This window comes from Cajanus cajan, chromosome 9, assembly GCF_000230855.2.
Source record: "Cajanus cajan strain Asha chromosome 9, NIPB_CcT2T_4, whole genome shotgun sequence".
NCBI lineage: Eukaryota > Viridiplantae > Streptophyta > Magnoliopsida > Fabales > Fabaceae > Cajanus > Cajanus cajan.
Genome location: NC_138525.1, coordinates 6,884,346 through 6,907,766, shown reverse-complemented (window position 1 = coordinate 6,907,766; position 23,421 = coordinate 6,884,346). Strand labels below are relative to the sequence as shown.

General features: G+C 29.8%; 1 protein-coding gene across 1 annotated transcript; it reads right to left on the bottom strand.

Moving 5' to 3' along the window:
- Nucleotides 1–1,842: 1,842 nt before the first annotated feature.
- On the bottom strand, nucleotides 1,843–5,173 carry LOC145951907 (uncharacterized). Its single transcript, XM_083064095.1, has 2 exons — nucleotides 4,331–5,173; nucleotides 1,843–4,182 (listed from the first exon to the last, which is right to left on the bottom strand). The coding sequence occupies exons 1-2, from the start codon at nucleotides 5,171–5,173 to the stop codon at nucleotides 1,843–1,845; spliced, it is 3,183 nt and encodes a 1,060-aa protein (XP_082920221.1).
- Between the last annotated feature and the right edge of the window lie 18,248 nt (nucleotides 5,174–23,421).

The window sequence follows — 23,421 nt, the reverse complement described above, 5'->3', positions numbered from 1 at the left end:
TTATAATTTTGCTAAAGTTAACTATATATATCTTAAAAAATAATTTTTATTATTATCTTTACAAAATATTTTTAAAATTATATATCAAAATAAAAATAATATATTCATGTAAATAAAATAAAATAAAATAAAAATTTTAAAAATATTATTGAATCGATCTAGTAAATGTAATATTTTTATAAATGTTTAAATAAAATAGCATTTTCATTATATCATATTAATTATATACATCAAAGGTAATATATAAATATCATGATATTGTTTAATCGATGTTACGTATACAATATTTTAATAATATTTAAATAAAAGTGTTTTATACTAAAGTATTATTAATTATATTTAATTAATGTATTGCTGAGATATGTATATTATATATATAACTTTTAAAATAAATATTTTTATTTGAAATATATTATTAAATAAAATATTTTTATAAAATTTATATTTATATGTATATATGTTAATTTATATTATATATTGAAGTATATATAAAAATATAGGTATATAATTTATTTTAAAAATTTTAATTTATTTATTATTTTAAAAATTAATTTAAATTTAATTATATATTTTTTAATTTTTAATCAAGTGAATGAATGATAGAGAACTAAAGATATTTTAAAATATTCTTTAACTAAAAGCTTATTTTTTTTAATGAATAACTAAATTAAAATTATTTTTTAATAAATAATTAAATTAAAAGTATTTTTTAAAATCTTATAATGATCATTCTTTAATAATGTTATGTTAATATAATAAGAGAGTGATAATATGATATTTGTATCTCTAAGGGATAAATATGTAATTTATTTGATATTTTAACATACAGATGGTAGAGAGTTTTTTTTTTTTTTTTAAACAGCAAATTTCATTTAATTTGTGGCATTAGGGGTGCCTCAAACCGATATTTACAATGTGCTGATTATATATCCTAGAGGAGAGATAAGTGTAAATTAAATTAATGACATTAAGTTAAATAAAATAAATTGTATATTTTAACATAAAAGGAGATAATAATGTGATACTCTTATCTTTCAAGGGAAGGTAATGTAATTTTTTCATTTAATAATTTGTTATCTTATTAACTCTTTTTTTTGGTAAAGTACTGACAAAAAAAAAAGAAAAACAAAGCAAAATTACAATCTAACGATCGGACCTCCAGCTATGTCCGCTAACACCTGAGACTCTACCTCAGGTGGAGGGGAAACAAGTTCCTGCACCTCTAGACCTCACATTTGTCCCCGTCTAGCCAATAGATCAGCACACTTATTCCCTTCTCAGAAGGAATGTTCAAACTGAATCGTCCAAGGCTTATGCACCAGCTCCTCAATTGAGTAAAGGATAGCCGCCAATCTGTGAGTACTTTGGATATCATGCGTAACAAGCTCAACCGCTACAGCTGAGTCCGAAACGCATAACATAGACTGCGTGCGTCGGCTCCAAGCAATCCGCAGCCCGTGAAGAATGGCAAGTAATTCCACCTGAAGGGCATCGACAACCTCAACTGCCCCAAAGAACCCCTATAGCCACCTACCATTGGAGTCTCTTACAAGACCACCAATGCCTGCTTGACCTGATGCTGGATTGAAGCTAGCGTCAACATGTAGACTAGTTTGTAGCCCCTCAGCAAAGATACAAGAGACCCACTTAAGCCCTGCATCATGTGGTGTGTGTTCATCAGCTACCGCAAAAGCACGTACCATGGTAGTATGCAAAGCATGGACCCGACGTAAGGCCTCCCACACAGAAGAGTCACACCCATTAAAAACCCGTTCATTACGCATCTTCCAGAGAACCCAACAAGCAATGAGTGGAAGGATATGGCACCTCTGAAAGCACAACTTAAGCCACTTTGGCCCAAGATCCCGACCACCAACAAATCGCCTCCTCCAAATGTAATAGACGCCACAATCTGACCGCATGTTCACAGCGAAACAACACATGGGCAATACTTTCCACCTCGTTTCTACACCTCAAACAAAGCCCATCAGGAGTTACATGTCGTTGCATCAACAAGGCACCAGTGGGAAGAGCATCATGGCAAACCTGCCATAAGAAAAATCGAATCGACTCAGACAATGGAAGCCTCCAAATCCATTGCCACCCACCGGAAAGGACCATATCCCTATCACACAGCCACCGATACCCTGTCCGATCTAGGTATTCACCGTTTGTAGAGGCCTCCCAAACAATGCCATCCGACGCGGAGGGATGCAGCCAAATTTGCATGCTAAGGATTCTTGCCTGGAGTTCTGTTGACAGCCAGGAGTGGAGTTGTTCTAAATGCCACCTCCCATCCTGCCACACATCTCGCACACGTAAAGTTAAATCATGTAAATGAACAAAAGGTACCTCGTTGGCAAGTGGCCCTTCATGAAACCAATTCTCAAACCAGAAGCTGGCCTCACCATCACCCAACTGGAATCGAAACCTCAGGCGCATCTCCTCAAAAGCTCTCCGCAAGGAAGTCAGAACATAAGAACCTGGCCTTTGCAATAAACTAGCAACATTTCTGTCTCTATATTTTGCCAGGACCACTCTAACCCATAATTTGTCCGTATGATGAAACAAATCCCAAATCAACTTATCCAACAACGAAATATTTTTATTCCGCGCTATACACACACCCAAACCTCCTTCCTTCCTTGGTCGAGTCAGGGTCTCCCACTTCACTAAATGAAGTTTTCGTGCACCTTCCCCACTCCAAATAAACCTCCTGCTGAGTGCATACAACTGGTCACACGTCCCAGAAGGTAGCCATTGTGTCTGCATAGTGTATGCCGGGATAGCACTCAACACAGAATTGACCAAAGCAACCCGACCTACACGAGACAAAAGGCGCCCCTTCCAAGCAGCCAAGCGCCCTTGCACTTTAGTCATAACCTCACCAAAATGTCGAGTTGTAACCCTACCACGCAACATCTGAAAACCCAGATACTTGCCCAAATCATTTGTGAAAATGATATTTGTAATTTGTGTCAAAGAGTTTTTCCTGCTTCGTGGAACTCCTTTAGAAACCATCATCCGAGACTTGGTTAGATTCACCTTCAGTCCAGATGCATTACAGAACCTCTGCAGACTCTCAGTCACCATTCTAATGTGCGATGGTGTCGCTTTTGAAAACAAAAGAACATCATCTACAAAAAACAAGTGGGATAAAGGGGGGCCATCTGAACCTAGTTTAAGAGGAGCCCAAACCCCAGTAGAAACTTGCTCTTGAATTATATGGCCCAATCTCTCCATACATAAGACAAATAAGTAAGGTGATAAGGGATCACCTTGGCGAAGCCCTCGCTTAGGACTAAAACTCTCTAAACATTCACCATTCCATAACAAAGACAACTTGGCTAACGTAACTCCTGAAAGTATCAAATTAACCAGCCTATTAGGTAGCCCAAAGTCTGCTAATACCTCCTGAAGGAAACGCCAATCCACTATATCATAGGCCTTCTCGAGATCTAGTTTGAAAACGACATCACCCTTCTTCTTCTTAGATTTGGACAGAGTGTGGATGATTTCCTGAAAAATGATCGCATTATCCATAGTGCCCCTTCCTGGAATAAAGCTACTCTGGAAAGGACTGACTATCCTCATAAGAAACGGCCGTAACCGATTAACTAACACCTTAGAGACTAACTTGTATACCACGTTGCACAAGCTAATGGGCCGAAAATCTTTGAAAGTACGAGGATGATCCCCTTTAGGAATAAGAACCAATAGAGTTTCAGTAGCATCAGCATCAATTCTCCCATTCTCAAAAGCTGAAGCCACAAATCGCCACACATCATCCCCTATCATGTGCCAGTACTGTTTATAGAAAATTGGTTGGAATCCATCAGGTCCTGGGGCCTTAAAGGATTTCATACCTCGTAGGGCATCAAACACCTCCGCCTTAGAGACTGGAGTCTCCAAGCTAGCCTGTTCCTCCATTGATAAAGATATAGGGCAAGGTGGTAGCACCTGAGGCATAGCCTCCGAAGCACCTAGTAAACTCTTGAAATACGCCAATGCTTCCTGCTTCAACAGATTCCCATCCGTACACCAAGCTCCTGACGGCAAGTGCAAACCTAGTATTCTATTACGCTTTCGTCTCACAACTATTTGAGTGTGGAAGAATGCAGTATTTTTATTTCCCAATTTTATCCACTTTTCCCTTGACTTCTGATACCAAAGGGTTTCTTCCTGTTGAAGAACCAGCTCATACTGCTGAAATAATTCTTGGTATAGTAGAGCATGACGTCGTGAATCAACCTTCTCTAGGTATCTTTCAAGCCCTCCCAATCGGGTTCCCAAACACTTCCTTATTAAAGATTAGTGAGGCTTCCTATACGCACTTCAGTGATTCCAAAATATTCCCCGAAGACTGTTTCCAAGCATTCCAGACCACAGCTTCATATCCTTGATGCGAACACCAAGCTGCTTCAAACCGAAAGGGTCTTTTCTGCGTGACCATATGCCCCCCACTGCTACGAAGAATAAGGGGATGATGATCTGAGTGAGCTCGGGGAAGAACCTCCACCACGGCCTCTGGGAAGGCTCTTGTCCAATGCACGTCGCTAAGGGCTCTATCTAGTTGTTTATGTAATGAGGCGAATCCCTGATGCATCCTATGCCAAGTGTACTTTCTTCCCAACAAAGGTATATTCATAAGCCCACAATTATCCATGTACTGGGCAAACACAGATGCACGCGCGACCGAGAAGGACCCCCCTCTCTGTTCTGACGGTGCCAAGATGTCATTGAAGTCACCCAACAACAGCCAAGGTACTGAAATATTGTTCCTTAATGCCTGTAAGTGCACCCAGAGATTATCACGCACCCTCGGAACAGGGTGACCATACACCCCCGTGCAACACCATGTCAACCCATTTGACGACAATTGGATAGTGATAGCCTGGGGATGTGATTCTACCACACGCCCATGAATATCTGAATTATCCTTCCCTAGAGCCCAAATACCTCCGGAATGGCCACGGGCTTCTTGAATCGAAAGAGGAGAGTAGCCCATCCTCTTCCAAAATATCTCCACCTTTTCAAAAAGTACATGAACTTCAAATAGGAACACCATATCAGGTTTATATTGATGAATAGTCTGACTAATGTGCAACTTATTCATCCTACCTACAGCCCCTTGCACATTCCAAGCTAAAATGGCACAGTGGTTTGTATTCATTAGACACCCGAATCTGCATAGGTCAAGCACCCCAATGCTACTTCTGAGAGTGAGGCGCAACATCTTCTCCAACGTCTATATCTTCCTCCAAAGCAACTCCATCTGAATTGTGATCCACTTCATCACCTACTGTAACCCCATCAGCTGGCAAAGCGTCATCAGGGGGTCTCGGTGCATGTTGCGGAATAATATGAGATTGCGGTGGATCTCCAAAACTTTGTACATACGAGCTGCATGGTGGTTGCATGTGTGTATGTAGTGGTTTCATACCAGTTTTTACGTGTGCATGAATACTAGTCAAGGGAGTAGCCACCTTTTGACTCTTCATACAATTCACAGTTTTCTTCATAGCCAGTGTTTGCGACGACGACCCCTCCTCCGTTGACTCCGCTGGCTCATGTCTCGAACGTTTACCCTTACTCTTTGTCCACACTTTCGAGGTTAGATCCACAAAGTGCCGCTCAGGAGTGGAGCCTTGATTCGCGGTACCCGAAAATATTGTTGTATTCAAATAATCAGCATTCATTGGGCCTGAATCGTATCCTTTTCTCTCCGTAATGCTTGGAACGAATTATTTTTAAACTTAAATTGAGAATCCCCTCCTTTATATCCCCATTTATTCTCGCCACTTGTAACGCCTTTAGATTTGCCTCCCCATTTGAATTTTGTAACCACCATCCAATCCTCGTGGACCCCATCAGCGGCGGAATCCACCGTTTGAGTATGTGAATGTACGGCAGTTGCCGGCGGAGCCTCCCGAGGAACCTCTCCCTCTGTCTCTACACCATCCAAACCTTGAACAACACATTGGCGAGCCACATGCCCGTAACGACCACACTTCGCACAAAGTAGATGTAGACCCTCATACTCAATTTTGAACCAGACATTTCTAAACCAAACCTTCCCCACCACTGGCTCATTTAAATCAATCTCCACGCAGACCCTCACGAACTTGCCCCGTGTCGCATTCATAGTCATGAAGTCAACCTTCACTGGCCTTCCAACTGCAGTCGCCAACGCAAGCAAGACACTCTCGTCATAGTATTCCATGCCAAGACTAGGGAACCAAATCCATACCAGCGCCTTATCAATATGCACTTCAGCTGCTACGAAATCTAGAACCCATTCCCGAACTGCTAGATAATGATCAAACAACATCCATGGCCCTCCGGTAATGACTTTATCTCTATCCTCCTGCATATCAAATTTGACCAAGAAGAAGCCATGGCCAATATCCAATACATCGTAGCCTCCAGCCAATTTCCAAATGCCACGTAATTTCTCCTTCATAGTAAAGAAACCTACTGACTTCCCCAACAACTTTATGACCACCGCCTCCTGCCAAGGTTCCCTGAGGCATAATTTTAAAAACCGGACCGGTCATCGAACCGGTTAAGGTACTGGGTCAGTGGGTCAAAGGTTGAACCGGTGGGTCACTAGTTGAACCGCATGACTCGGTTTTTATTTATTTTTATTAAAAAAATATTCATATTAAATATATTTTATACTTATAAATTTTAATAAATTTATATCTTATTTTAAATTTCAATTTTTCTATCTTATTTAAAATTATTTTTATTTTTATTTTGTAAAAAATATATAAAAAATTACATATTAAACTGTATATTAATACATATTAAAAATATAAATAATATGTACATATATAATATGCTTGCAATTGATATCACAAAATAATATATGTAATATTTACATATATATTATATTATTAAATATATAATATAAAATTAATAATATACTATAAAAGTTATTTAAGTTGTATATTATATAAACAAATACATTAGAACAAGTAGTTATTGTTATATTTAATAAGAATCTTTGTTCTTCTATTAAAAGATTCAATTTTCATTATTATTTTTGTGGTTTATGGTCCCTTAAAAAATAAAAAATAAAATAAATAAATAAATAAATAAAAAGTGGTTGAACCGGTTTGACCCACCGGTTCACCGGTTGAACCGGAAAATTGACCGGTTCAATCCGGTTTGAAACGGGTCGACTGCATAACCGATCCAACTTAAGGTTCGGACCGGCTGGACCACACCGGTTCCCGGTCCAATCGGTACGACCGGCCGGTTCGGTCCAGTTTTTTAAACACTGCCCTGAGGGGTTGCAATACCTCATCACTGATAAAACACTTTGGCTTTAACCGATTTCCATCCTCGAATTCGATTCTGAACAGGTTGTGCCGTATAAGATCAACTGCCAGAGCTCGAGGAGCTGCCTCCTTATTTCCAATGAGCTTATCCCTAAAGGAAACACTAGAATGTCGATGCACCCCTACATCTGGCGGCTCAGGAGGGTGGGGCGCAGGGCTCTCACGAAGACTCTCTCCGTCCATGACTCTCGATTACTTGAAGATACGAATATATCTCAATTTTCATTAATTGAATTTAAAATATAAATTTAATTTATGTCCATTAAAATTTTTCACATGCATTAATGTTAACTCACAGTCATTCACATTATGCAGTTGTTTATGTTAAGCACCTATTACCAAAAAGAGAGAGAGAGACATTCTACATCTGCCTATATTCCAAATAAAACACTCATTCACATTCTTCATCTTTAGCTCTCAAACTTTTTGCCCATTCACCTTTTTTCTCTTTCCAATCAAACTGTACATATTTTCCAACTATGAACACAAAAATTACCTTCATTTAAGATTTTTAAGTGTATTTCATTATATATTATTTGAGCGCAGATTTACGTTAAAAAATGAGAGAATATGAGATATCATTAACTTCAACTGTAGAACTCATTGTTGCTTAAACTCCACATGCTAATGGAATGAAGTTATTTATTTGTGGGTGAGATTATAAGTGGTAGAGGCCGAAGAAAATAATGGTAAAAAAGTGGAAGATGACCATTTAAATCATTTTGTTATATATAAAAAGTGCATTTCATTATTATTATTTTAAAGATTTTTTGAGGTTTCCTTTTGTTGAATTTGATATTGTAATTTGTTTGATTAGGTTATTGAGTTTTTTATGAATTAAGTGATCTAATATCACATTTGAGGTTATTAAAATACTTTTACAATTTAATTTTATGTGTATGTATGTATAACATTGGTGATTATGGGTAGTGAAATGTACATTGAAATTTAAAACAATTTTTGTGGGAAAGGGTTATTTGTTGTGTTATCTATACTTAATGGGTTGTGTTGGTTACATGTCTTTTGCCATTGAAGATAACAAGGAGAATCCAAGAGAAAAATTGTCAAGCAAGGCTTCACTCTTTTTGTCTTGAATGATATTTCATCATTGAAAGATAAATGTAATAGTAATAATTTGATAACTGATTTCAAAAATATAATTTGAGAACTTCATTGAATTTTGTGCAATTACAATCTAAGTCCCTTCTTTTGTTATAATATTATTCTCCTTTGAATTTGTATTATGTTTATTCAATATCTCTTTTTAAACAATTAATGGTTAATAATAGAGGTAAATATATTATTTGTACCATAATTAGAGCACATCTTGCAAGAAAATATATTGAGATATAAGACATTTTTTTTAAGAATTTCTTTTATAATAATTGATTTGATTAGCTATTTGTTTGACTAATTTTATATATTTTGTATAAGTTTCAAAAAGTGCATTATTTTTTTTTCAAACTATATAATTTTTAAATCATTTTTAATTTATTCATTATAATTTATTGTCAAATTAAAAAACTAACTTCTATATTTTAAATAAATTTATATTAATTAATATATTCATATTCTCATACATGCACGGTCTACAAACTAATTTTAATAATTTTCTTAAACCATCTAAAAAAATGAATTAAGATTCTCGTGTCAAACTTCTATGGACATATTTATTTTATTATTAAGTTTTGTTGAATAGAAAAAACACACATTTCAAATCATTAAATGAAGAAGTAACATCTATTTTTTTCGTTCATGGTGATTTTGTGACGGCCGGAAACAAACACACTATATGTTTGCGATGTCTACAATCGACTGTAGTGGCCCCACGCCTGTCCATTCAACTTGTGACACCCTTCGGCTAACAGCGTAACATTAACAAACTATGATGCTATACCAAGCCAATTTGTCAAAGTTATTATATACTCAAAATATGATTACTCAATCTCATATATTTAATTATATGTTTTATGGTGAAAATTAGTTATCAAAAATATTTATGGATACTTCACACCGTATCAACGATGATTCAAAAAAGAAAAAGGAAAATTTTCATATTTTTATACATTTGTTGAACACTGATAGTAAATAAATTAATAATAATTAAATATGTATTTAATATAAGACTCTGAATGAGTTATTTATCTCAAAATATGAGTCTCTAACAAATGCACCAAGTGGTCCTCCACTTAAAAGACACCAAGCTGCATTATTAACACATTGCAAATATCTTTTAACCTGATTCAGACATTTAAACTTGTGCTCGTGCTTATCCAAATTCTGGTCGCGCGAAGTCTTTGTTTCATTGTTCAGAGGGGTCTACTATTTCTTTGACCATATATGTTCATATGTACACTTTGTGTGCAGGAACATCATTTCCTCGGGATTACTGAAACACTATCATCACCAATTACGTCCATCAACTAATATAAGACTCTTTAGTTTTAAAGTTTTGAGATCAAATTTTTAATATGATATATTAAATACTTTGAGAATTTTAATTTTGTATTTACAATAATTCTATTTGATTCAAATAGAATTGTTTCTAATAAAAAAATATCATATATATATATTAATTATGGTGGCCTTGCATTTTCTCTGAAATTTCCCGACATGTTGGGAGCTTTAATACTTTGGTTGTCTCCTCACATGCAGTAGTGCAGTGAGCACCATAGACTTATCTACCAAAAAAAACTTTGTGAACTATATATCATACGCTTGATGTTTTGTTTGTCCCCGTAACTTCTTTTGTCATTTATATGTCATCCTACTTTTCCCCACAAACAGAAGCTCTATTAACAATGTTTTATATTTTAATTATTTTTGTCGTGCTATTTTTCTTAAATAATCAAAATATCGTCATCCGATGAATAAAAGATTAATCTAATCCAAACGTTTAAATTTCAGAATTAAATCCGAGAGTTGATGAACGGTGTAACGAAGCGTTGAGAGGAGCCCTACGAAGACGAAGACGATAGCATGCAGTGGATAAAGTGTCCAGGATTTTACTTGTGTGTCTATCTTTAGGTCACACACAATATATGCTCATGCCACTGTTGTTTTCAGTGTTTCATGTATGAGTCTTTAAAAACTTTGAAATAAATCAGAAAATAAAAGTGACAATTTTGTAATTAAAAAATAACAATAGGAAAAAAAACTTAAGTGTGTCCTTAAAACTAAAAGCGTTGAGAAAATTAACTAACAAGTTGTAAGCTGGAACTATAGCCGAATCTTGTAAAAGTCAATTTCCTTTTATAAGCATTGAGCTAAAAAAAATTAAAAAAAATTAAAAGTTAACATATTCAATTGAAAGTGTTTGATAAGATTAACACATAAGTTAATTAATAACCCTAAAATAACATAAAAAGATATATTCAATTATTTGATATACATTTAAAAAGTTTTCAAATAATTAATGAAGATAAAAGAAAAATAAAAATAAATTACTTATAAATTAACTTATTTTTATAAGTTAATTGAAATAATTTATAAAAATAAATTAGAAGCTATATGTACGAATTTGTGTAAATAAGTTTATTTTGATTAACTATAGCCGATAAACTCATTTAATTTTTTGTCAAATACACTTCTAGTGGCAAAAAAAAAAAAACACTCCTAAACTGCATATATATATATATATATATATATATATATATATATATATATATATATATATATATATATATATATTTATTTATCGGAAAAAATTATATTTAAATCAGATAAAATTATTATACATGGAAAAGCTCTACATACACATACATAATAATGTGTGAGCTGTCGTAAACCTTCTAATAATGTGTTCAATTCCGGTGGATTAAAAAAAAATGTATATATTAATCTATTCAAATATGTATTTATCGATGGTGGATACTCCGGGAACGAACCAAAAATATGTATTTATAATTTTATTTTTATCCATCTATACTTGAATTTGGATGTGATCAACTTTAATAGGTCCAATTATATTTAATGAAGTATTAAAGTATTCACATTAATGATATTTATGATATAGATATTAACGTAGAATTTAATGTTATTAATAAATTATTTGTATAAATATATTAATAAATATTTTTATTAAGATAATATTAAATATATTTTTTTAATCTATCAAAATTATAATAACAACATCAAGTATTCAAACTAAAAATCCTATGTATTCTACCCCGACCCCATTAAAATTAAATATAATATACTTATTAAATTTAATAAAGAAAATATAAATTTTCTATGTATAATTTTCACCAAAATTTATATATACAATTATTATTAAATAAAATGTATATATTATAAAATTTGATACCTACATACATATATTAATATTAATAGTATATATTTTAAAAAGACAAAAGATGGAAAATTTTAAATATATAAATGCTATAATAATATCATTAAATATTATATTAATACTTACATTCAAATTTATTATTTTAAAAACAATTTCGCTAACAATTTATGTTTATACTTATATTAAAAAAAACACAAATAAGATTGAAGAATATGATCGTTAATAACTTTTAAAGGAAATATATAATAATATTAAAATTTAAAATTTGATTAATAATAATCATAATAATACAAAGTATGGCAAAACAAATGATACATAAAAACATGTATTTATGTAAAAACATAAGTGAGATTTATACATGTGTGTGAACACTCAACATACTAATGTAATATATATATATATATATATATATATATATATATATATATATATATATATATATATATTCATATGAATAGTATTATTATAATCTTGTGAAATTTTATTGATGTTTGTTAATTTTATTAATTTAAATGATTATGTGATTAGTTGTTTAATTTTTTGTAAACTTTTAAAAAAATTAAGGAATTCTTATGAGTTTAGTTGTCTAAAAGTTATTTTGAGTTGATATCAAAATTAAACAAATTTATGAAAAGGTGTATAAGGTTTTCTTAAGACTTGATCTTTATAAACTCATTCCTTTTAAGAAACTTATAGAGAGGTTAGAGAGAGAAGCTTTTGAACCAAAATGACTTCTTTACTTTTGTTGATTTCGTAAAGAGTGCAGATCCCTTCCCTTGAGTCAATTTGAGTAGTCGTGTTGGATTCAAAGCTTTTGGACTTAAGAATCAACGGGAGAAGTCATCATATGAGAAGTTTGGAATTCTCGAGTTCTTTCGTTCCTTTTTCTTCTTTGGAAGATTCGACATAAAGAAAGCTTGTAGTTTAATCTTTACATGTTGAAATTGTTGATTCTATCTTGTTGACTCATGTTTTGGAAAGTGTTGAAGTTGAAATTGAAGTAAAATCTATGGTGTTCTTTTTGTTCTTGATGAAGAAAAAGAGATTTGATAAATTTATGAAGCCTTGTTGTTGCAAGTTGCAATTTCTTAAACTTATGAGTTATATGATGTTAGTATACGTTAGATTATGAGATGCATGCAAGGATGGTGTTCTGGATGAGAGGATTTTGAGTTGTTAGATGTTTTATTAAATTGCTAATTTGTTCATGATTTTATGCATATTTTTTGCACCCTTAGGGTCGCTTAAACAAGTGAGTGGACCATTTAAAGGGTGGCCTTTGACTTGGTTTGCTTAGCACTCAAAGCAAATTTTGGTAGCTTAGAGTGAATTAGTGCGATCATTTAGAGGTGTTTTTTGATTTGACTCACTTGGAGCAAATTCTAGAACGCTCTGAGCAAATTTTGTTTGCTCAAAATAAGGGTTTACTCACTTAAGCGAGCAAATCAAAACTCTTAGGGGTGCTCTCCATCAAAGCTTACTCAAAGTGAATTTCAGGGTGCTCAAAGCGAATTTAGTTTGTTGAAAGCTAGCTTGGGGTAATCTTGTAATCTTCTTAACATATTTTGATGAATGACTGATTACATGAAACATGATGATTTAACTCAATTCATTGTGTATTGATCTATGATAATATATATGATGATTTGTTAAGTTGTTAAAGTTGAAAGCTAAAGTTGTATGTTGTAGAGTAGTATGTTGATAGAGTTAAAAGAAAATGGTTGAGAATGTTGGATGCATATGGTTGTGTTGTGTTATTGACTTAGGACTAAAGGAGAAACGTTTTAAAAAGATGAATATTTCATTGTGAGGATATGTGTTTTGGTGCTCTGAGAACTCAATTGTTGAAAAACTCTTCTTGAGTATAATTGTCTCTTGAAATGAAGTGTTGAGTCTCTTCTAGGTTCTTAGTTGATATTGTATGGGGGCAAGGTCAAACCATACTGATTTAGAAGTGACCAATCAAGTAAGTTACAAGGTCGATAGCCAAAATCCATAACTAAATATTAGAAATGGCACAATATTTGGAGGGTAGTTAGCAGACTGATTCCATATAAGCTCAATTATGCATGTTGAGATCATGGTGGACTTACACTCAAGTTGTTCTATTATTAATAAGGATACTAAAATTTTCTAGTCTAAGTGACGAAATTCATGAAATCATGTTGTATTGTAGATTGATATCCAAAATTTGTTATTAATCTAACAAGCTCAAAAAGATCGCATTGTTAAGTTTATTCGGTAGGATCAAGTCACTTAAACTGTTTACCTCATTGTAGGAGATCTCTTACTTGAAATGTGTGATGCATCATGTGTTGCAATATTGTTTAAGTAGTTGTACTATTAGTTGTTGATCTCATGTTCTATTGTAAAGTTGAATGATGATAGATCTATGTTGTAAGTGGATACGTGTTGCTAAGTTGGGCATTGAACCATCTCTATGTTGAAATGATGTTATGTGGTGTAGTGTTGATATGATGATATTGATAGTATAGTTGTATTTCACTACTATATATCACTTGTTGTTTTGTTGTATTTAAGCTTACACTTGCATTTCCTTATTGTCACTACAAAAAATATTACATACAATGACATAAAAACTATTACTATAGGTATAATATACGTAAGTATGTATCTATTTGACATATAGTTACACATAATTTAAGTGTTGATTTTAAATGTAATTTAACAACATATTTTATGTGTCACTATAACTTATACTAACACTTTTTAACAATATATCAACATATATTGTATTTAGTGTGTAGGTAAAAATACTTTTTAGTGACACGTATTGTGTCACTATAAGACGTATGTCACTATATGACATTTTTCTTGTAGTGTGTTGGATTGCAATAATCACATTTATACGAGAGTAGAGCAAGATAAAGCTAAAGGTTGAGCTGGCTTTTAAGGGTCATGTTGGAGATGGCGGTGTCTATTTTGGCGACTTTGAAACAACTTTGTATAATAGTTGTTTGACCAGTAACCTTGAATTTATGTTTTCAGTCTGAATTAGTGTATATATGTCTCTAGGTGTGTATAGTTTTGAATTATAATCTAACTACAGATTTTATGTTTATAGTTTTAGTTGATGAATTATATATATATATATATATATATATATATATATATATATATATATATATATATATATTAATGCATGTACATCCAAGACTTGTTTACGTGTTAATCTTAGATAATTAAATTTATATTTTTCGTTACTTAGTATAATGAGTTGTAAAGTGTAAGAACTTGCCAAATTATTACACTTATATTACATTTAATATATTTTTTTGACCCTACCATGAGTATCTTCTATCCAACGGAGATAGAGATTAATTTCATTTATAATAGTATAATTATCATTAATTCAATGAATTTTTGCATGTATTACAAATATTATTATATATTATATTTAATATATTTATTAAATATTTAATTAAAATACAAAGTTCGTATATTTATTAAATGTATTTTAAAAATATTGTTAAAAAATTTATTTTAAAATTTGATAACTATATATAATAAATTAATATTAATAGTATATTTTAAAACTAAACATATGGAAAAGTTAGATATATAAATACTATTATAATATTTTAATTATTATTAAATATTATATTAGGTGGGCCGGTTCTTTTGAGATTTTGACTAGGTGGGCTCTTTAGGGGTCTTTCTTTAAAGAAAGTCAATCTGACTAGCTAGCCTGCAACATATTACCCACTAGGTCTCTAACCCTCTATCAATGCATCCTATGTGAGAAAGAAACCATTCATATTTGGATGGTTGGAACTAAAAAAAAGATTAAGATATCTTACCCCCTTATCCTTTCCCTTAGCACAAGTATTAAGCTCTTGAACCCTTTGGTCGAGCATATTATATAAAACCTATACCGAGCATATGACTCAACACATCTCTCCCTCGCTCGAGCTCTAACCTCTCCAACTCAGTCTTCGATCCTCGTTCGAGCTGCTCTCGCTCGTCTTCTATTCTATATTTGAATAGTAAGCCCTAACTCCTCTTTCTTCAATGGTTATAGGAGGCATTTTCCCACAATCTTTTTTAAAAGATCTAGGATTGGCGGGACTTGAATATACCATCTCGTGTCCATGGTGCATGTATGTATGGTGGGTGACCCATTTTTAAGAATTTAGGATAGCTCTGATACCATCTTAGAATAGTGGATTGAAGCCTAACTTAATCCTACAAAACCGGCTTGTAAGGTGAGGGTTATTTTTCACTTATATACTATTGAATTGCCTAATCTCTAGTCGATGTGGAACTTGAATTTTCCCAATACAATTGATTTTTTTTTTTACTAGTATGAAGAAATTTGATACTTAGGCCAATTATTTGCATTTAAAATTCTCATATTTTTATTTTCTATTTAAATATTTAAAATATACAAATTAATTTTAATTTTAAAAATAATTCATTTTTCTTTTATAAATATTTTTCTAAATTTATTCGAACTAAATTACCAAAAAAAAAAAAACTAACTTTCTTAATACTTAAAAAGAAAGAGAAACCTAACTTTCTCAATACTTGAAAGGGAAAAAAAAGGGGGGAAAAACCTAACTTTCTCACCGCTACGGAGAAACTTGATTGGTAGGTCGTGGGGTATTTCTACTACCACAGTTCTATTTTGTGTTGCTGTTTAAAATAATAATTTACAAAATCTATCACAATCATTTTGTAACTCTTCTTTATACAAGCTCATGATTCAAGGTTTGATACTAAATGTTGTCAAGGAGATTAACGAGTTAAAAAGATTTAGAATTTATTGGGTCCATCATCAAATTTTATTAGGAATCATCATCATGATTCTTTCTCAAACATCCCAACGCCCTGGACATTGATAGCCTTCCCTTTCAGGGCATTTTCCTTTTCCATTTTGCCCAATGATGGATCCGCTTTGACTTATAAAATTATTCTGGACCCACACACACCTGCATAATCTATATTATATACTTTTATGAGATGAATTGTCTTCAAAAGAGTGAATTCTTAAACAGCCATGTAGTTTTCTAGGTACTTCACTTCCTTCTGTATAACGCAAACGCAATTAATCCCAACTTTTTTATTGTTACTTGATTTTCTGTGATGTGAAAAATGATGCAGAAAGAAAGTGAGATAGATATCAAAAGTGGTTAATATAAGTGATGGAATATTTATTTTATTTATTTTTACTAAAAGCTAGAATTTGTTCTTTGATTTGAACATGAAATAATAATGGGAAGGACAACTTTATTTTAATAGAATTAATTCAATAAAAAAAAGTTATATCTCTTTATTAGACTTTAAAAAAAATTATCATGGATGAAACTTTTTGCCCAAAAATCCAGCTGGCCACGAGGTTTGACAATGAATAGTCCAAAGCTTAGGTTGTGCTGAGTAAAAAAGTTATGAAATTCTCAGTTCTTTCTCACTGCAGGGATACATTGAGTGGACACAAAATATAAATGGTGTTGTTAGATTAAGACATGACATAACCATATAGCTCTATCTGGGATCCACAATTGGCATATGCGTGCGTTGTCGACATTTTCTTTCTATGACCTCTACCTGGTGAGTGGTGAGTGGTGACCTTATCATCAAATTTGGAATATAATGTAGAAATATCCAACAGGTTAGGGCTGAGGTGAGGACCAACAACACTTCTTAGTTTGGCTGTTGAGACTCTCCTCTCATTCTTTCTGCTCAGGTTTTCAGCTTTTGGGGATAAGAGAAAATTTACTGTAATTAGCTTTGATTTCGTTGCATATTATCTGAGATATTATCATTAAACTGCAGTGTTTGGTGTTGAAGTGTAATAAGTAAGGCTGTCAAAATAACTAAATGGGAGTTGTTGCTGAATCATACCACATATATAGTTCTAATAACAATAAAAGCTGTAAAAAATAAAACTAACTCAATTCAACTTAACCTATTTGCTTTAAAAAATAGTTGGATTACATTAAATATATTTTTCATTAGTTGAATATATCAAATTGTGCACCTAGTCAACCGAAAAGTACAATATCATTCTCATCAATACTAACATAGCCCATTAATTACAAACTAGAAAATTTTAATAAATATTGATTTGAAAAATTGGTTAGAGTTTACTAAACTTCCTTCATATGCATTATAAAGATCTTTTTATCCATTTTATACTTCAAATATTATTACCAATTCACAAAATTATTCAAATTTGAATTCTTTCAATGATAAGAGCCAAAGTTCTTTGGTTAAAATCTTAATCTTTTACATAGCTTAATAAAGAACCTTGTTTTAAGGTTAAGGATCACAAGATGATTAATAAACCAAGCATTTTCTAAGATTTAAAAGGTATTTTTCAATCATAAATCAAACCAAAAATTGAGTTATAGTTGATGTTGATCCTATCGTAAGCATACTAAAGTCAACTTATAAAAGTGATGAGTAAAGTCATCTTCTCAAAATTAAGGTTGATTGATTATTAATTCTCAATTAATTTATAAAAGTAAGAAATAAACATATTCACTTAAGTTCATTTTTTGATTCATTAAACTTAAAGTTCAAATTGATAAATAAAAAAACAAACAAACAAACAAAACATTTTATAGAGATTAAAAAACCATTTTTCAATCATAAATCAAACCAAAAGTTGAGTTATGGATGACAAAACCATTCAACAACATTAAAAGAAGTAGACTACTTGATAAAAATCATAAATGTGAATAAATGAGTCAAAATAGATATTTAAAAGTCGGTTTAGTTGAATCTAACCTTAACAATGGAAAGTTTAACTACTCATTGACATGTGTAGGCCAAACATACATGATTAAATGAAAAAAGTATGATGAAAAAGTTACGGGAGAGCTCCAACCCCCTTTGCATTATGCAATACGATAAAAATTAGGTTGAGCAATGCTAAAGTTGCATCCCTTATTCTTTGTCTTTATTTTGTGTCATGTCTTTAATTTTGTGTTTAACACAAATGTAGTAGTGCTAAGTTCAAGTGTGAATTGGGATTGACCCTCTAAAATAGTCACACTTTTTTTTTTATAACAATGTTATTGGTATGAAGTATTTATTAGTTTCGTCGATGATTAATGTCTATTAGAGAACTTATTTGACTACTTTTAATAAAATCTTTTCTCTCAACAATGTTATTTTTTATACACAAAGCTGAACTCGAAATCTTGTTTAAGAGACTAAGTTTAGTACCACTTGAATCAATGCCTTGTTAACTATTAAAATTATAGATTTTATAAATTTATGTAACTAAAATCATAGAATTAAAGTTAAGCGATCAAAATTGTGGGTTGGATTGTTGACTAATGAAGGTTGAGTTTAGCATAATAGGCTAGTTCCCCCACAACATGGTAAATCAAGGTTCAAATCCCATTAGGAGAGGTATTCGTAGTGTTAGTGTTCAAATGTGTCTCAAACAAGATTGTAATGTTTGTAAAAAAAAATAATAATAATTATGAATTACATATTACTCAGGACTAAAAGTAAGTTTAGACTTATTTTTTTTAAAAGACATAAAAATAATGTAATCATATTAATATTAAATAAGTTTTGTGCTATTTTGTTCATTCATTGTATATTTGTAATTTCTTATTACAATAAAATATTATTAAATAAAACAACTTTTGAAACTTTTATAAATTAAAAGTATAATTTTTATATTTTGTTATTTTTATTTATTTTTAATAATCAAATAATTTTATGTAAATTAAATAATTTATAAATTATTTTTTATTTAATAAATATACTTTTACTTCACAAGATAATTTTTTTAAAATAAATCTAACAGTTTGAAACATTTTACCAAACATATTTTAGTTTAAAAGGAATTTTTAATTTGAAAAAAAAAATAATAAAAAATTTATACTTTTATGTGACGTAGATTTTTAAAGTAATTTCTAATTTAAAATTTTAATTTAAAAGGAATTTCTAATTTTTAAAGTAACTTTCAAATAAAAAGATAAATAAGTTAGGTATAAATAAATCCTAAGTATTGCAAGACGTGGATTTTTGACTTGTTTTAAATCATTTATATCTTTTTTTATATTTTTTATACTATAAATCCTTGTAATTATGTTTTATACTATAAACCCTAAGTATTTGATATATATATATATATATATATATATATATATATATATATATCAAATTCAAAATTTGTGTTCTTAGTCTCTAAACATATGCAAAAAATATTATTTTATTTTTTAAAATTTAAGAATTATCTTTTTTATTCTTATAATTTAAAAAATATTATTTTAATTACTAATATCATAAGTGACAAATTAATAGAAATTAAAATAATAATTTTTAATATTTTGAAACTAAAAACATGAATTTTTAATTTGAGATATTAAAATAATATTTTTAAAATTATAAAGACCAAAAATACAAATTTTTAATTTATATATATCTTTATACATATATATATATATATATATATATATATATATATATTAAATTTGAGAAACTAAATAGATATTTAAATCAATCTCTTATCTAAGCTTATACAATCATATTACTTAAATTGTTTAAAACAATCTTTTATCTAACCTCTTACAGTCAAATTACTTAAATTATTAAAAGTAATAATTACAATAATTAAAAATAAAAATTTTAAATTTAAGAGAAAAAAGTATATATATACCTCAAATTTAATAAATTGAAAACATATTTAAGTGAATCTTATTATATTTAAGACTCATACATTTAAATTGTTAAGAGCAATAATTACTTTGGACTGTGGTTATAGATTACGTTCGGCCCAATAGTTGCCAGCAAGCCAATCCAATCTCTAAGTTTCTAGTGGATAATTTTTAAATTAACACGTATGTGGTGAAAACAATTAAATTAAACAACTATTTTTTAAAGTTGGATCATGATATATACACTTCCTTTTTTTATATAAGTACACCTTCTTTTTTAAAAAAAAAATAATTAAATTCTTAAAATATTTTATTTTTATTTTACATTCTTAATATTTAATTTAACACTTTTTTTACATATTTCTTTTTCTTATTTTCACATGCACCTCCTTAATTTTTCTTCACCTCCACTTATTTTAGTAGATAATTTTAATTAGTTTTACATTATTTTTTTCCTTCCAATTTCAAATTTCTCGCTGATTTCACTCTCCGCACACTACTCTAGAATAGTGAAAATGTCTTCTTCATAACACTAAACTTAATGTTAAGGTTTTTGGAGGGGTGAAAGAAAATGAAGTGTTGAAAGAAAAAATGTGTGTCTAATTTGATAGAAACTATCAAGGAAGTTATACGTATCTATAATGTTGTCGCCTACAAGGTCTATGATTTGGGTGCATGTAAAAAAGTGAAAGAAGTGAGAAAATAAGAGAGTAATATAAAAATTGAGAGAACTAAAACTACACACTGTAATAGATGAGAAATTAGAGGAAGAAAATATGGTACATGTGAAAATTGGAAAAGGAGGTGTGTGAAAAGAAAAAATAGTAAATTAAAAGTTAGAGATATAAAATTAAAATTAAAAAAAAAATTAAAAAAAATAAAGGAAGTGTACTTATAAAAAAAAAAAAAAAGTATATATATCATTAGCCTTCAAAGTTTGTTATCGGGATTTCAAGGGGTCGGTTCCGGTGGAGGCAGGTCGTAAGTATTTGTAAATATTCATAGATATTTGATAAAATTTTAAATAAAAAGTAAAAAATAAAATAATTTTAAAATTAAACATTTATATTAAATAATTTTTTAATATACATTTTTTGTGCTAAAAGTATATAATTATGTTATATATATTTAACTTAAAAATAAATTAAAACAAATCACCTTATATAATTAAAAATATTTTTCAAGTGTAAAAACTCACAAGTACGTGTATTTATCATCAGTCTCCAACCATTATTAAGTGAGCACTTATTTAATTTTATTTAAAATTTATAGCAAGTTTTATTCGTTAATATCCATATATATATATATATAAACCATTAGGGTTAGTCTAGTGGTTCGGTGGGGAGAGCTTGGTAATTTGAAACATGAAAGCTTGGATTCAATCCTCGTTGAGATTATTTTTATAATTTTTCCTATTTTTACCAAAAAAATATATATATTTTCTTTTTCATTCCTATTTGGAATCTTCAAATACTGCAATAAGAAAAAAAATAGTTGAACCAATCACAACTTCATTTACACCTGTATTTTTACATTCTTCCATATATTTATTTTCATACGCTCTTTTTTTCATTGATCTAAAATTTATTAAAAAAATTATAAAATTATCACTTATAAACTTCTTTTTTGTTAAACTAATTTTGGTAGGGATGATTGACACCATCATCATGAAGATGTCATAAGCAAAACTAGAGAGCTCATGAAAAGAGATTGGCATCACATTAGGGTGGGAAGCAACAAACGTTGTAAGTAATGTGAGATCCGATCTTCGTATTACTGTTACATGCGGTGGGCATCGACTCTATTTAGTTTTATCCTTATTTCTTTTATTTTCTTATGTTACCGAAAAAAGTATCATCAATTCAAATACTTCTCCTAAAAAATAATTTTCAAAGTACAAAAACCAAATTCTGAATCTATAATTGTGCAAGGAAAAAAAAATATATTTACCAGCTATATCACATCTGGTTAGTTTTACGTGGATATTTACAATTTATGTGAATATTTATTAAAATATAAATTTTTAAATTAAATAAAATAAAACTTTTCAAATATACTTATATTAAATATAAAATTCCTAATAAAATTTTAAAAATAAATTAGAACAAATCATTTTATATATAACTAGAAGTACTTAAAAAAATTCAAAATATTTACCCTCACCTCATCGATTATCTGGTATTCATTAAATTGTTTATTTTAATTTGTAATGGATTTTTCTTAAATATTCCATCATTAAGTTTAATTATTATCATTCATGCTCCCATTAAAGTGGGTTTATGAATGATTTAGTTTTTGTTTGATAAAGATGAAATAAATGAAGGGAAAAAAGACAGAGAGAGGTGTGAAGAAATGTAAGAAAATAGATAAGAAATAAAGTAAAAATTAAGGTTATTTGATAAAGAAAAAATAATTGAGAAATAGAGTAATTTTTTTTATTAATAACTTTATTTGTAAATAATAATTATTATTATAAGTTTCAAATTTTATAAATAATTTTGTTTAAAAATAATAAATACAAATTATTTTTGTTGTTATTATTATTATCATATTTATTACTATTATTGGGGTTTATTTTTTATAAATAATTTTATCTAAAAATAATAAATAAATAAGTATTATTATTATTATATTTGTTTATAATTATTAAGAACTTAATTATTTATAATAAATATATTTAAAAATATATAATTAATTTCAATATATATATAATACAATCCATCTCCCTCCTTATTTTTATAAAGTAAACTTCCTAACACTTTTTTTCATTTTAGAGAAAAAGTTTTGGTTTTTTTAATCTCATCCCATTTTCTTTACAATTTCTCAAAATTGTCTTTTGTCAAACACCAATTTTGAAACTTTCTTACACTTTTTGCCTTCTCGTTTTTCCTCTTCTTCTCTATTTACTCTAGAGAGATAAAACTAAAACTCAACGTCATCTTTGTTGAGAAACTGATCTACCTTTTTATAAAAATCAATTTTGTCATGCAATTTTAATTTTAAATAATTCATATATATCATTAACTACACTTTAATTGACATAATATATAAATTAATAAACAATAGTAAATAAACTGTTACATGTAATTTCATTTTATTATTTAATTCCTCCTATTTTAATTTAAATTATTCACTTTCTAAT

What these genes read in the sequence shown, in the direction of transcription:
- LOC145951907 (XM_083064095.1), bottom strand. Translation starts at nt 5,173, where the DNA reads ATGAATACAAACCACTGTGCCATTTTAGCTTGGAATGTGCAAGGGGCT. An exon ending in TTTTGGAATCACTGAAGTGC is followed by an intron (nt 4,183 to 4,330) that starts GTATAGGAAGCC and finishes GTTCTTCAACAG; the next exon opens with GAAGAAACCCTTTGGTATCA.